Genomic DNA, 14,071 nt, shown 5'->3' on the forward strand with positions numbered 1-14,071 from the left:
TACTAAATCTTCATTTTCACACATTCCCAGATTTGGTGAATTAGGACAAAGGCTGGGAGGAAAAAAGAGCCCTGTTTTGGTTTCTAAAGAGGGATGAGTCAGTGGACTTTTGCTGTATAATAGACTGTTCTGCGTCATCGGAAACCCTCTAACATTTCTGGTTAAAATGAAATAAGCTGCTTAATTAGATATTTCCAACTTGATCCATTTTGCAAGCTCTTCCTGCCTCGAATCTGTTCCACAAGTAACGCAGCAGGGTTTTTTCAAATAATTGCTCCTGAGACTAGAGCAGCCATCTCTGTAGAGGAGCGGCCTTATAAACGTTGGAACTCGTGCAAAAGGCTGCATCCGGTGCGTCTGATTGGTTGTCGGTGTCCAGTCTGCTTTAGCTGTCAGAGGATTGATGTCTGGTTCAGCTCAGGCTCCGTGATAAGGGCGGAAAGCAGGGACCACCTGTAAATGTCACTGGATTGATAAAGAGAGAAAAGTTTATCAGGGCTGCCGTGTTTGCGTACACACACGTGTGTGTATGTGCGTGTGTTGGTGATACAGAAAGCCAGCTTTATCAAGTGTCTGTTGCCTACACATGCTCGCAAGTTCGTGTGTGTCTGTGTGAGTCAGATAAAGTCAGTGAAGTTTATTGACTTCAAAAAAACCATTTCCTCCTCTCGGATCTGCTCTGATTGTGTGTTGCAGTGTTGTACAGTTGGACCTCTGTGATCCATAAGCACTTAGTTCAAACTGTGGAAACATGGAGATTACAGAGGAGTCAGTGTCCCCGCAGGTCAGAAGGGAACAGGTCCTACTTGTGTGCTCGTCTGAAAGGAAGCGTAACGCTCTGTTGGATTTGGCCTTGTTGTCACTTTCAAATGAAAAGTTTGACATTTTGGGAAATGGGCTTGTTTGCTTTCATGCAAAGTTAAGTTTGTTAAATGTGTCTGTGGTAAATAGAAGGAGCCGGTTAGCTTAACGGCTTAGCACCAACACTGAAAGCAGGTGGAAGCAGCTAGCCTGACTCTTTGGCTAATTAAAACAGCAAACCTGTTGTTTTTACGCTCACAAATACGGTTATTTAATGAGCTCCTGAGGTGCTGGTATGTGGATTTTGTCACGTTTACAAAAGAGCCTGGCTAGCTGTTTCCAGCCTTTGTGCTAAGCTAAGCTAACCACCTGCTACATGGTGTTTTTCCTGTTTAATACCAGTTTTCCACCTCGCTGCCCAGTAAATAAAAGGGGTTTTCTTGCAGAAAGTGTTTAAAATTACATTTTTGGCAAACTAACTTAGGTGAACACTTTGTTTTTCTTAATCGTCTGATGATTGTAAACTGAGTATTTTGGGGTTTTGAACTTAAGCTAAGACATTTCAAGATTAGCATAGCATTTTTCACTCTTTGCTAACATTCTATACATCAAATAATGAATTAATCAAGACATAATCATCACATGATGTTGCAGCCATTATATTCTATCTTAAGTTCTTCTTGGTTAAAGGGAGAAACAATAAAACCATCATTACCCTTCTGCTTGTTCATCATTATTCATCCATTTATTCAATGAGCAAGTCAGATGAAAGAGTTCGTTACAGTAATGCTTCATCTAAGAAATCTATGTTAAATAGGCCTAAAGGGAGTTAAAGCTTCACTTTTTGTGCATTCCCTCAGACGTTTCCATGCATGTCCGTGGGGTGTCATGTTCTGTGCTCAATTGCTCACTCATGTCTGTGTATGTATAATCAATGAATCAATGAAAGCTTGCATACATTTGTAAAACATGTCTACTCATGCATGCGTGTGTGTGTGGCCTCTATCTCATTAGTGCCCTTTGTCACCAGCTGATCTGTGGCTTTTCTTCCTTTTGGTTCATTGTGCTCACGTCGCCAACGCATAAAGACCTGTGGACCGCATGGGCCGATGAATTGGTTTGCAGGCTGTTGCGCCAGAGGGGTGGGGGTGTGGGGGGGGGTTGTGTTTGGAGGAGAAGAAGGCAAGAAAGGTTAAGATAAAGTTGCTTTGAACAAATTCTCTCTTTGATCAGGAGGCTCAGCGGTGAAAGGCCTTTTCTTCGAAAAGTCAGAGCCAGTTGAGAGAGGAGAGATGGAGATACGTATTGTTCTGATTCATCTGCCTCTTCTTTTTTCCTCTTTCTCGCTGTTGTAAGCTTTGTGTACTCCCGGCTTCTTTGTTATGGAGAGCGCCAGGCCTCTCTTTCCAGACTCCACACAAACACACATATGCATATACAATGACTTGAAAGCACTGCTGAACACACTCACATCAGAATACTGGGTGTAATTGGAAACGCTGAGATGCAGCAAGGATGTAGCTGGGAAAAAAGGGCATTTTCTCTGATCTCTGTTCTGGCTTTAAGCACTAAAATGATTTGCTGGTTCACCAATTAATTGATCAGATAGTTAGTTAGTTCATTGAAGTCATTCATCAAGCAAAACCAAGCTGCTTTTTATGTGTGTTTATCTCTATAAATTGAATATATTTGGTTGCTGGTCTGACTAAACAAGCAGAAGCTTTGACATAAAACATGATAAAATATAGAAAGCGCTGACTGTTCGATAATGAAAACAGTCGTAGCTGCTACAAACCCTGTCCAAACAAAAAATGCTAAAAACAGGCGTTAATGAAGAGCAGAGATCATTTCTCTCTCCTGGCTCTCTCACAGCATGCCTATTCTTTGCCGTTAACAAAAACACTTATTTCCTGCCAAGCCAATTGATTATTTGCTCCAATCCCACTTCATTCACCCTCGGGTTTATCAGCGCAACATCCTCGGAGCAGACCTGGAACTGTAACAACTGGCTTAATGGGTGCAATAGACACAAACACACGGGGATGATATATTGTGGGGTCGCTCTTTTGTACTCGTTTTTTCTAAAGCAGGACTATCAGTATAGAAGCTGACCACAGATCGGTGAATAGGGGGCTGAATGGATGTTACCATGGATTCGTTTATAGCTATTCCAGTCACACACTCAACACATGAATACTCATGTGTACCGTGCACACGCCTGCATAGCAGCTGTAATATTGGAGCAAACAGCATGTGCACATCCGCCTCTGCAAGCCGCTTCGAGTGAAAACTCCATTTTCTCATCTTATTTCTCGTTAAAATACCGACTCGCAGAGCATGTGAGGAGGCGCTTTCTAAACAAACAGCCTCTGTTAAACTGTGCTCTTTTCAGCCAATCACTCCATTAAGCCGGAACACAAACATTCCCACCACTCAGGCTCGTCGTCGAGGCAACGGTGCGCTGGGAGGGGCTACACGTTCTGATTGGACAGTCACCTGTGCGTGTGTGCTTCATTTAAGTCAGAAAAGCAGGACTGTAACAGTGGGGCTTCAGTCTAGACTGAAATACCTCAACAATTATTGGATGCATTGTGAAATGATGTACTGACAGTCACGATCCCCAGAGGATTGATCATAATGGCGCCAATCAATATAGCGCCACCATGAGGTTGGCATTATGACCTGCAAAACTAATTCCCATCAGCCTCACCTGTACTTTGGCTTATCGCTAATTAGCAAAAGTTATCATGCTAGCAAGCTAAACTAACATGGTAAACATTATACCTGCTAAACATCAGCATGGTAGCATCGTCATTGCACGTTGGCGTGCCAAAGTTCTCGTTCTCTTCTTCTGTGGTGGTTGTAAAACAGAGGGTGATCTGTTGATACTGCCCATCTCTCAGGCACACACTCAGCTCAACATTTGTGCCAGCACTGCGCACTTATACGTACTTTATAGCAGGTTGAATATTGTTTTGTAGACCGTCTTGACAGCGCTGTTTCGGAAAGGCAAATTTGCAAAGATTTGTGCTATTTAAAATGCACCAGTGCTATGAGCTTTGAATTGCCACCCAAGAGGATTTTATGTTTGCCAATGAGAGAAATAATCACCAAGTGAAGTGTCGGTCTCAAAGCAAAGAGGTTGAGATTAATGATTTAAATGCTGGAATAAATCTCAGCCACTAGACTGAGTCATATCTAGCTGTCCTCCACATTCAGTCTTTGTGGAAACGCCGAATGTGCGGAAACAGTCAAAGGTCTTAAATTGTTGCCGTGGTGCAGAATGAAAACTTTCACATGGATTTGTGGAAACAGATATGTGTAATAAAACCGACGTTAATCCTCGACCCCTTGCTATCTTGTTTTGCAGATAGCACAAGCAGCCAAGCCTTCCTCTCAGGCTGATGACTTGTACCTGGATGACACAGGCTCGGGAGGCTACTACCCTGAAGACGATGATGACTTTAACTCAGGGTCTGGCTCAGGTAAGACATATTTCCACACACACACACACACACACACACACTTACAGATTTGGGTAAAGACACACACACGCGCTTGCATGCTCATCAGGCTATTACCCAGAGGTCTGATGACTTTCATTTTCAAGTCTGCTGCAGGTAAGTTTTATGAATGCTAAGTTTTTCCAAAGTTGTGCCATCACTTCCTCCCTCCTCTCCCTCTCCTTCCTCCTCCTCCTCTCTTTGTCTATTCTCGCTTCCTTTCTCTTTCTCTCACTTGATTTCAATTGAGATTGCCTTGTCAGCCAGTCTGCCGTGGGCAAGTGTGCAAATTTTTTACATGTCTTTTTTTATTAGCTCCTCTGCTCTACTTGCTTTAAGCACCTTTACAACGCTCACTCCTTTGTCAAAAGTAACTCTTCTTTCTGAGAGTTTTATCACTGCAGTGAGAGAAGGTCACACCAGGTGAAAGGAGACGGGACTGTGATCAATAGCCCTTCCAATACTGTATATATACCCTATTACTCTGCTCTGCCACCCTGTATTCTATAGGATCAGACTGTAAATAATACATAACAATTAAATCCATCGAGTGGGAAGTTAACTAAGACAAACTGTACAACAGGCATGCCCATATTGTACACATATGCGCATTGTCCCAAGACGTGCTGTGCCAGATTTACCAAGCAAACATTTTACACGCTGCCCTTCAGTGGAGACATTATTTACCTGTCACCCTCTTCCTCCCAGGGGGAGGTGAAGAAGTGATGGAGGAAACAGTGACTGTCAGTATGGTTTATATCGAGCCCAATGCAGCAGAACCCACCCAGGACTCCACCAAAGACTTCACCCCAAGAGTGGAGACAGCCACGGTCAGAGAAAAGGCCCGGGACAGCACACCCAGGAAACCACTCAGAACAGAGGTAAGAAGCATCCCTGATACACGATTTTTCAAGCTGATGTCAGTTTTAATAACAGTTTTAATAAGGTCTGGTAATAATTTCTTGACATGTAAGCTGATACATATCTGCAATGAGCTGATATCGCTGGTTGAGCTTTAATAAGAAGTAAGTTTGGACAAAAGTGAGCAGGACAAGGGATGACAGACAGTTTCGACTGTTTGAAGTCATAGTTTGACATTTTTGGAAATACACCAATTCCCCTTCTTTAGATGAGAAATTAAATGAGAAGATCAACACTTAGCGGCCTCGTAAATATGAAGCTGGATCCAGGAGATAGCTTAGCTTAGCTAAGCTTAGCATAAAAGCTGAAAACAGCGGGAAAACTGCTAGCCTGGCTCTGTCTAAAGGTAATAAAAGTGTGCAGACTTGCGGGGCAACCAGCAGAGACTCCAGGAAGTCCGGCCAAGATGTAATGTGTTTATTAGTGAGCTTTAAATATGCTGGTGACTTCTTTACATTTGGACAGAGCCAGGCTAGCTGTTTCAGCCTGCTTCCACTCTTTGTGCTAAGCTAAGCTAAAAGTCTCTTGGCTATTGTTATATATCAAGCTGCAAGATATCCCCTAACTCTTGGCAAGAAAGTGGATAAGTATATCTTAAATCTTGAACTATTCCCTCCAGTAGACATTCTGTATTTGACGTCTTGTGTGACAATGCACTGATGTAGTTTGGTGCTCTGAGCATCTTAAGAGTCCATGATCACAATTTTAAAGACTATTTAAGGACTAAAAGTATATGTCTCTATTAATCCCATCCACAAGTATTTGCTACGTTTCTTCCAGTCTAAAATGCTCGCCATGCGCTTTAATGTAACCAGGGATATTGTGACACGTGACTTAAAGTCATTGATAATCATGGTGGCTCATTTGTTACTGCTGCCTCAGTATTTCTTTATCTGACCCAGCATGTCATCAAATCTCCTGTAATACCAGGAGCCGCGAGGGTGTTTTCAGGATAAAGATCAAGTGCTCACGTCAGTTCTCAGTGTTTTTTCGCTCCATTGCAAATTATGGAGGATTACATTTCTGTTGGACGTAATCACATATTCTGGAACCATCCTGGATCTCACTTCTGTGTTGCGCTCTTACTGTACTGTACTGGATACTACATCTGTTTGGGATTAGTCGTCAAGGTCTCAACCCCCTAAGCCAAGCCTACCTGGCCCCATCCCATTTTTTCCCTCTTGCCTCTGTCACTACTCCCTTAGCCAAATGCACTGGCTCAGTTCCATTTTGGTCCTTTGCACCCCTCTCTAGTGTTACTGGAAAAAGCATGGGATACATAGGCCCGGATCCATTCCAGATACTTTGCTTCTTTTCCAAGACTCCCACAAAAACCATGGGGTCACTGGCTCTGTTTTCACTGCCTACTTTTCTTTAGTCTTGCACTAATCTTTTTGGGAAATCTGGATTTGTTCCATTTTCTTCTCTGGCTTGCCTCTACAGGGTTCACTGGCCAGGTTCCATTTTGATCAATGTTCTTGTCCTTTGACTACACCTTCTTGCTAAGTGTTCCTTAAAGGAGCAGCTAAACATTTCTGGAAATAAACATCTTTGCTCTTTTGCCAGGAGTTAGATTAGGAGATTGACATCCTTCAAGTGTCTGCACGTTGAATATAAAGCTAGAGTGAGCACCTTGTTAGCTTAGCTTAGCATAAAGACTGGAAACAGCTAGATTACCAAATCCACTTACTACCACCTCTGAAGCTCACCAATGAACACAGTATGTCTCTGTTGTTTATTTCTTGTTTGTTGTGGGATAATTTCTTGGCCGGGTGCAGTGACTCACTCGAGTTGCTTTATAACCTCAAAGTGATGAGATTTCAGGGAATAACTGCGCCGCGGCCAAGAAACAGTCCTGCATATAACCACATGTAAAACCATAAATTGGCATTTATACACATCAGTTTTTGCATAGTCTAACAAATATGATATAGGGGCTCCCCATGTGGTAAAGGCAGAGTCCTGACCACAGCGGCCCGGGTCCCTTTGCTGCATGTGATCCCTCCTCTTTCCCGTCTCTCTGCAGCTGCACTGGAAGACACAATATGAAAGTCAGCTGTCAATAAAGCAATCTCTCTCTTGCCTCTTCCCCCTACCGTCTTTCTTCTGGTCCTGCAGGCACCAGTACCAGTTACAGAGGACATACAGAGGAACCAGATGACTAGTACGACTAGTGCCCCCAGCTCACCCCAGGAGGCCATTGAGGTCCGCACTGAAAACCTCTTCCAGAGGACAGAGGTGTTGGCAGGTACGTGTCATAATAAGCTGCAACAAATCACATAAATACACAGAGAGACACACACATGTGTGCTAATAATTTGACTCTCTTGTTTCTATATTTGGGCTTTGGTTGGGTGGTGCAGCAGCTTTTGTTTTCTGCAAAGCTGGCTGCAGATATGATGAAGACTATCTTGAAAGAATAATCGCTGTCTTGTTGAGAGTTCGATGACAGGATTGATATCACTGTGTCTGCATGCTACACGTGAAGCTACAGCCAGTGAGCTGCGACTGTAAACGGGGGAAACAGCTAGCCTTTATGCTAAGCTAACCACCTCTGAGCTTTAGCTTCAAAGTCATTGTACTGAGAGTGGTATCAAGTCTTCTTATCTAACTCTCAACAACAGAGGGTATTTTCCAAAATGTGGACGCATTCCTTTCATATTCCAGCCCATAATAATACTTTCCTTGTTTGTTGTGTTTACTTAGTTTGCTGTCTAATGTTTCTCAGATTCATATACGTTACAACACGTCGGCATATTTCTGGTAAATAACTAAGTCTTGGAAATCTCTGAAATTTTTTCCCTAATGTCTCCCACCTGATCCACTTCTCACAATAATTACTTTTAATAAACTCCATCTGCGTCCCTCTTTGGGACCTTGTAGAGTTCACAGCATTGTGGGTGTTTCAAGTGTGTGCGTTGCTCGCTCTGAATACATGAAAGAGGGTGGAAAGGAAATTATCGGACTCTAAATCACTGAGCTCTCTGGTGCGGTCTCTCTTTCCCTGCGTGTCTGAGGCAAGCATTGATTGGCACCTCACTTTGTTGTGATACCCATCTGGTGTTGGAAATATGCAGAAATAACATCAACGAGGACAAATCAGGACAGCTTCAGTTAGACGAGAAGCTCAGATCTCTCTCCTATTGATAGCCTCATTTCATCTTCTGCAGACGGTTCTTGTATTGTGATGGAAAAACGAGTGTTGCCTGTAAAAGGCCTTTTTAGAAAAGGTAAACATACATTCTATACCTGGGTCACGTCCGCTCATCTCTCCACTTTGTTCTCTTTACCCTTCTAGATTATAACCATTGCTCTTCATCTCCCGGATGACTTCAATAAAAATAATTGCCCATAATCTAATTTTCATTTATTCACTCTGCACTGCGTCTTGGAGCCCGGCAGCAGGGCGTGTGCCATGATCTTTACCCATGGGGCCATGAGACCAGTCAACATGTGGAAGCCTAAAGTGGAGCAGAGGGGAGATTGTAGCGCCAGCAGAGACCTTAAACAGATTAGGAAGCTATAAAGAACCTCATGCAGGCATAATTGGGAGGGAGAGTGGAATAAGCCCATGTGGCGAGTTAGGAGCATTAGTTCTGAGAGTCAGGGTCAAAGCTGGAGGGGGGGCGTTTGTGAATACCCTGGTGGATTTTCCCTTGATGCTGGTTCACAATGCAGGTTTTATTTTAAGGATAAAAGAGTCAAAAACAACAAATCAAACAATTAATAATAACAGTACTAATACTGCAGTTTATTTCATGGCACTCGAGGTCACCTTACATCATATGATTCAACTCAGCGTTTTATTTTTTGCTCCTCTGCCGTCCACCAGATGTGCTGCGCTGACCCTCCAGTCTCTGCCGACACACCCTAATTTACCAAACTCAGGCTCATTATCACACGATACTGGGAAATCACTCAAGTTAATTTGCGAACAGATGGTGGCTTGAGTCATGAGAAACCATGTGAAATATCAAAGATTCACGCAGAAAATGACAAATGACATTCAGCAAGCGCTGCAGTGTGCAAAGTCGCTTGAGGCCAAATGTTTACAGAGTGTGGAATAAAGGGGCGTTTCATTAATCTTCCTCATGAAGATCTGTTTGCTTGTCCTGGTTAAAAACTGTATAACTGTAAAATCTGAGGACATGCATGTAATTATTATCCATTATTGTAACTGGGATGTCGGATTTCAAAGGCGTGCTTCACAGCCAAGGTAGATCTAATTTTTTGTGAAGTGTAGTATTTTTTTATTTGAGCCATCATTATTTAGGTTATTTTGGCCTTTTAATTCAGAAAATGTCATATTTTTTCAGTATAAGAGACCAAAAATACTGTTTCAGAGAAGACTTCTCACATCTAACATCACAGTGTCAACTCTATCTACAGTCCCAAACTACAAAAATGCTGCTTTTTTAGTATCATCCAACCACAAGAACTCACCAATTTAAATGCCGACAGCGACAATATTTAAGTCTTGCCATGAGATTCATCAGCCAGATCGGGAACAGAGAAGGGGTTTAGCTCAAGCCCTGACTGGCAGAGTGGCTGCTGTTCGTTTGTCCCCATTGGATTTATTCGCCCGACTGTTAAGCGATGGAACCAATACCATCAGCTTCTCCCTCTTAAGCCCCAGTTAGCGGCCACTGATTGGAATCCAGACCATGTCGAATCAGCCAAGCTTGGAACGGCACGGCTCAGTGTACCAATCAAGAATTGGAGCCTTAATATCCACTAAATGGAACACTAACTTTTAAGCAGGACACGCGTTAGAAGGAGGGAAATGAACCACGGGAAGTGACTGACTTGAGGCAAATTGAAGGCTTTCCCATTGATGTGAAGTTAACTGCACTGGTTTCTACATTCATCTGCGACGGTTGCCGCTTGATAGAGCTGCTAAAATTAGCCGTGACTGCACAAGCTGTAAGACACAATTCATGTTGGACTGACAAGCCCTTTGTTTAGGACAGATTTACTGATTTGACTCTCCGAGCACTGACGGTTACCTTCCCTTTCGTCCCTCTCAGCTGTTATTGCAGGTGGCGTGATCGGCTTCCTGTTCGCCATCTTCCTCATCCTCCTCCTGGTCTACCGCATGAGGAAGAAGGACGAGGGCAGCTATGACCTGGGAGAGAGGAAACCCTCCGGCGCAGCCTATCAGAAGGCGCCAACCAAGGAGTTTTATGCATAAAAGCCGGCCCCTCCCGTCATCAGAACGACAAATCGCGGGTGACTGTGAAAGGCGCAGTCCGTTGACAACAGCAAACCTGTTCAAACACAACAAGAAACAAGTTGATTAAGGAAAAATAGCATAAAGGAAAGCTTTTGCATAGAGTATTGTAATTAAGACCTTTTCTCTCTTCTTTTTTTTTTTTTTTTTTTAAATGAAAACCAAGCATTTCTCATTTTATGGCAAATCTCAGTGTATTTAAACATTTTGTGTATTATTTGAAAAGGCTGAAAAAAAAAAAAAAACAGGATCTGTAAAGGCGAGGAAACTAATCGCACCTGTCTTCTGTCAGAGGAGCTGTTTTAAGTCGCTGACTACTTTTAACTGTAGCAGTATGTTATTTGTAAAGAAAAAAAAATTTAAAAGTGGAAATAATTGAATATAATTATTCTGTATCAATCCTGCTTTCATTTTTTTCTTTTTATTTTGTCCTAGCATGTCTGATGTTGATCTCTAAAGGTGTATTACATTAATTTATCTTTTCTCTGATGTTAAAAAAAAATGCCTTTGTAGTTTTGATGAAGCTCTTTGGTCTTCATATTAACGCTGTTAACGGTCAATGTAAATGTTCTCCCTTCAGGTTACAATGTTTATTATTTGCTCTCACACCAGTTTTTTTTTTTTTTTTTTAGTCAAACGTGAGCGTTTTCATCATGTCTTGTTTATTTGGTTGTTCTCAGTGTAGCCTTTCTCTCTCTCTCTCTCTCTCTCTCTCTCTCTGTTCGACGGCATTTTATTTTCATACCAGGTCTTCAAAAGAGTAAAAATAAGTGTGTCAGGGCTTGATAAAAAAAATCACCTCGCTTCTGTTCTATGTCTCGCTGAACTTCTTCTCTATTTAAATGCATTCTCGTTCACATTGCACAATCACTGCTTCTGCTTCCCACTGCTGTCGTGCAGCTTTGCGTGTATGTAGAGTGTTTTGGGAATGAAGTTTCTTCTCCGTGGCTTCTGGTGTTTTTGGCCCGTAGCCACCTCCCTCGATGAGTCCCTTGAGTTTACTGATGGCACCCAAACTCTGCTAGCCTTCCTCCCTCACATCGCCTCCCCCTCTCTCTGTTTACCCTAACCTCCCTCACTCCCACCTTGTTTCAAATCGTACTGGAGCACATCCAGTCGAGTTGCCAACCGACCCCCCTCCCCGCTCACTCTCTCTTTCAGCTGTATGGAGCCACCCGGGTAGCCTGGCGCTATTGTCCGTGTCCCAGTGTTGATGCTTTAGGCCTGAAGATCTGCTCGCTGAAGGCCTGCACACAAACACACCAGGCCGGGGTTGATAAATAGGGCTGCACAGAAAATTTAAGCCTCCAGTGTGATGTCTATTGGGCTATTCATGTTTTTTTTTTCTTTTTTTAAAGTGGTCGGCGCAGGTGTTTCAAAAGAGCTTCTGTCGAGAGATGAGGTTGTTTACCAGGTTTAAAACCTACACAAGATGTTTGCTCTGATGCCATTTTGCATCCTTAATCGAGCTTAACCGAATAAAAGGCCACAAAACAGCTGTTACAAAATAGCCACCAAGCTGTTTCAAATGAACCCACTGGTTACAGTCACATGACAACAACAACAACAACAACAGCAGCTACTGTACCCTCCATTTATAAAACATCAACTTGCTCTGAGGAGACACGCGTTTTGTCTGGCAGGCTTGTGAAGTTGCCTTTTTCAGCTGTGCAGTAATGTGAAGTAGATACAGTAGATGATGCTGTCACATGGTCTGAACTCCGAACGTCACCCACATGCCGCTCTTCATCCCTCTACCTCTTCATCCCTCGTGTTCCCCTCCCATCCTCCTCTCCCTGGCTCTGCTGTCCGTTCTCGTCATAGGACTTAAGGTACTGAACTATACTGAAAAACCCAAAGACTCACAGTATTTCTACTCCCGACATCCTCTCAGATCGACCCCCTCCATCATGGCCACATCATGTTGTTTCCCCTTTCTCTTTTTCTTCACCCTTTTAGTTTCTCTCTCTCTCTATTAGAGACCTGACCTTTGAGTCCAATTGCTTATTAGTATATGAAAAGATATATAAATATATATAAATGTATATTCACAAATGTTTTAAACCTTCAAAGTGCCTACCATTTGGAAATGTACTTGCTCAAGGTGAGCATGTGGCAGGTGTGTACACAAAGGACGGGTGTAAACGACTTGACTGGCATTCTGTGAGCATGGATGACTGTAATGGTAACTTTTTTTTAGTCTTACAAAAGCTGACAGTATTGTACCTATAAGTTGAAACAACACTACTGAATAAACATTGTGGCCTAATATCCAACTGCATCTGCCATCTTGTTTTAAAGGCGCTTTTTCCTGAACTTTTTAACCAGTGCAAGATTTTGGTGAATCGACACTGAATCACGCAGAGCTGGACGCATCTAAAGCACCTCTGTTGTTATTCTGCAGTTACCAGTTGTTGAAAACTGCCAGTGTGACTTCAGGGATTTGGAAATTAAATAAATCAGTTTATACAATGGATTAAGTCATTAATCAAGCAAAAATGCCAAACATTAATTTGTTGCGGCCTCTCAAATATGAGGCTTTGCTGCTTTTGTCTGTCTTACACGACTGTAAACTGAATTATCTTTGAATTGTGAACTGCTGGTGAAGCATGATCAGCCCTTTTCACCATTTTCTCCCACATTAAAGCAACTCCTAAATGATCAACTGATCATCAGATTAATCTGAATTGAAAACAGCTGGCATAAGCAACATTTGCACTCAGTCGTTTTACACTCTAATGTGGTTCAGAGTAGATTTCCCCTCCAGGCATGTCTGTGTTAAATACGATTATTGTAATTTTGTGGTTATTAGTTCCTTGAAACAGTTGCACATTTTGGGAAACAGTCTTATTTGCTGTCTTGCTGAGAGATGAGGCCATCAGTATTGCTCTCTATGCGTCAGGTACGGTTTAAGACAGAATTAGCACATTTAGCATAAAGACTAGAAACTAGCTAACTGTTTATTTGTGAGATTTAAAGGTGCTAGTAGGCAGCATTTTTTCAAAAGTTTGGCCAGACTAGCTGTTTCCCTCTTTCCAGTCTCCATGTGAGGCAAACGCTAAGCTAAACTAATAGACTCCTACAGACAGAGTGCTATCAATCTGAACATCCAAGCTAACTCTTGGCTATAAAGCAAATATATTTCCAAAAATGTCTAGAACATCATATATTTATCACATTCTGTATCAGTCACATTGTTCTGTTGTAGTTCAGAGCTTTTACTTTATATATTTCAGTTTTTTTAAATACTTTTGAGAAAAGTTTCCTGGGACTTGTTTGCTTGTGCTGCGTTTTGAGCTAACAGTTTAGAGCACGCACCCTCCTCTGTGGTTCATTAACTTTTACTTTCTTAGCTTTTCTGCTTGTACACAAGTTAGATAAACAAGACGCAACATGTTAATTAAACTTTAGAGATACTAGTAGGCAGATTTTTTAAAACTTTGGACATCTGGCTATTTTCCCCTGCTTTCTGTCTGTATGCTAAGCTAAGCTAATTGCATCTTGCTCCAGCTCCATATGAACAGACATGAGAACAGTTCTTTTCTAAATCTCTACAAGAAATGTTGAACTATTCCTTTAAAATGTTTGAAAACACAGTCTCACATTAGTGTTACTA

The 14,071-nt window shown here is 42.2% G+C and overlaps 1 protein-coding gene across 1 annotated transcript in view; it reads left to right on the forward strand.

Annotated features, from left to right (window-relative positions):
* sdc2 (syndecan 2) overlaps nt 1-12,726 on the forward strand; it is a 42,981-nt gene extending 30,255 nt beyond the window's left edge. Inside the window, exons 2-5 of the mRNA XM_070983918.1 lie at nt 4,172-4,286; nt 5,013-5,185; nt 7,344-7,473; nt 10,253-12,726. Coding sequence (XP_070840019.1) covers nt 4,172-4,286; nt 5,013-5,185; nt 7,344-7,473; nt 10,253-10,416 — 582 coding nt within the window. The 3' untranslated portion in view covers nt 10,417-12,726. The remainder of the gene's footprint in view (nt 1-4,171; nt 4,287-5,012; nt 5,186-7,343; nt 7,474-10,252) is intronic.
* Nucleotides 12,727-14,071: the final 1,345 nt, after the last annotated feature.

Source organism: Chaetodon trifascialis, chromosome 17 (genome assembly GCF_039877785.1).
Source record: "Chaetodon trifascialis isolate fChaTrf1 chromosome 17, fChaTrf1.hap1, whole genome shotgun sequence".
Taxonomy (NCBI): domain Eukaryota; kingdom Metazoa; phylum Chordata; class Actinopteri; order Chaetodontiformes; family Chaetodontidae; genus Chaetodon; species Chaetodon trifascialis.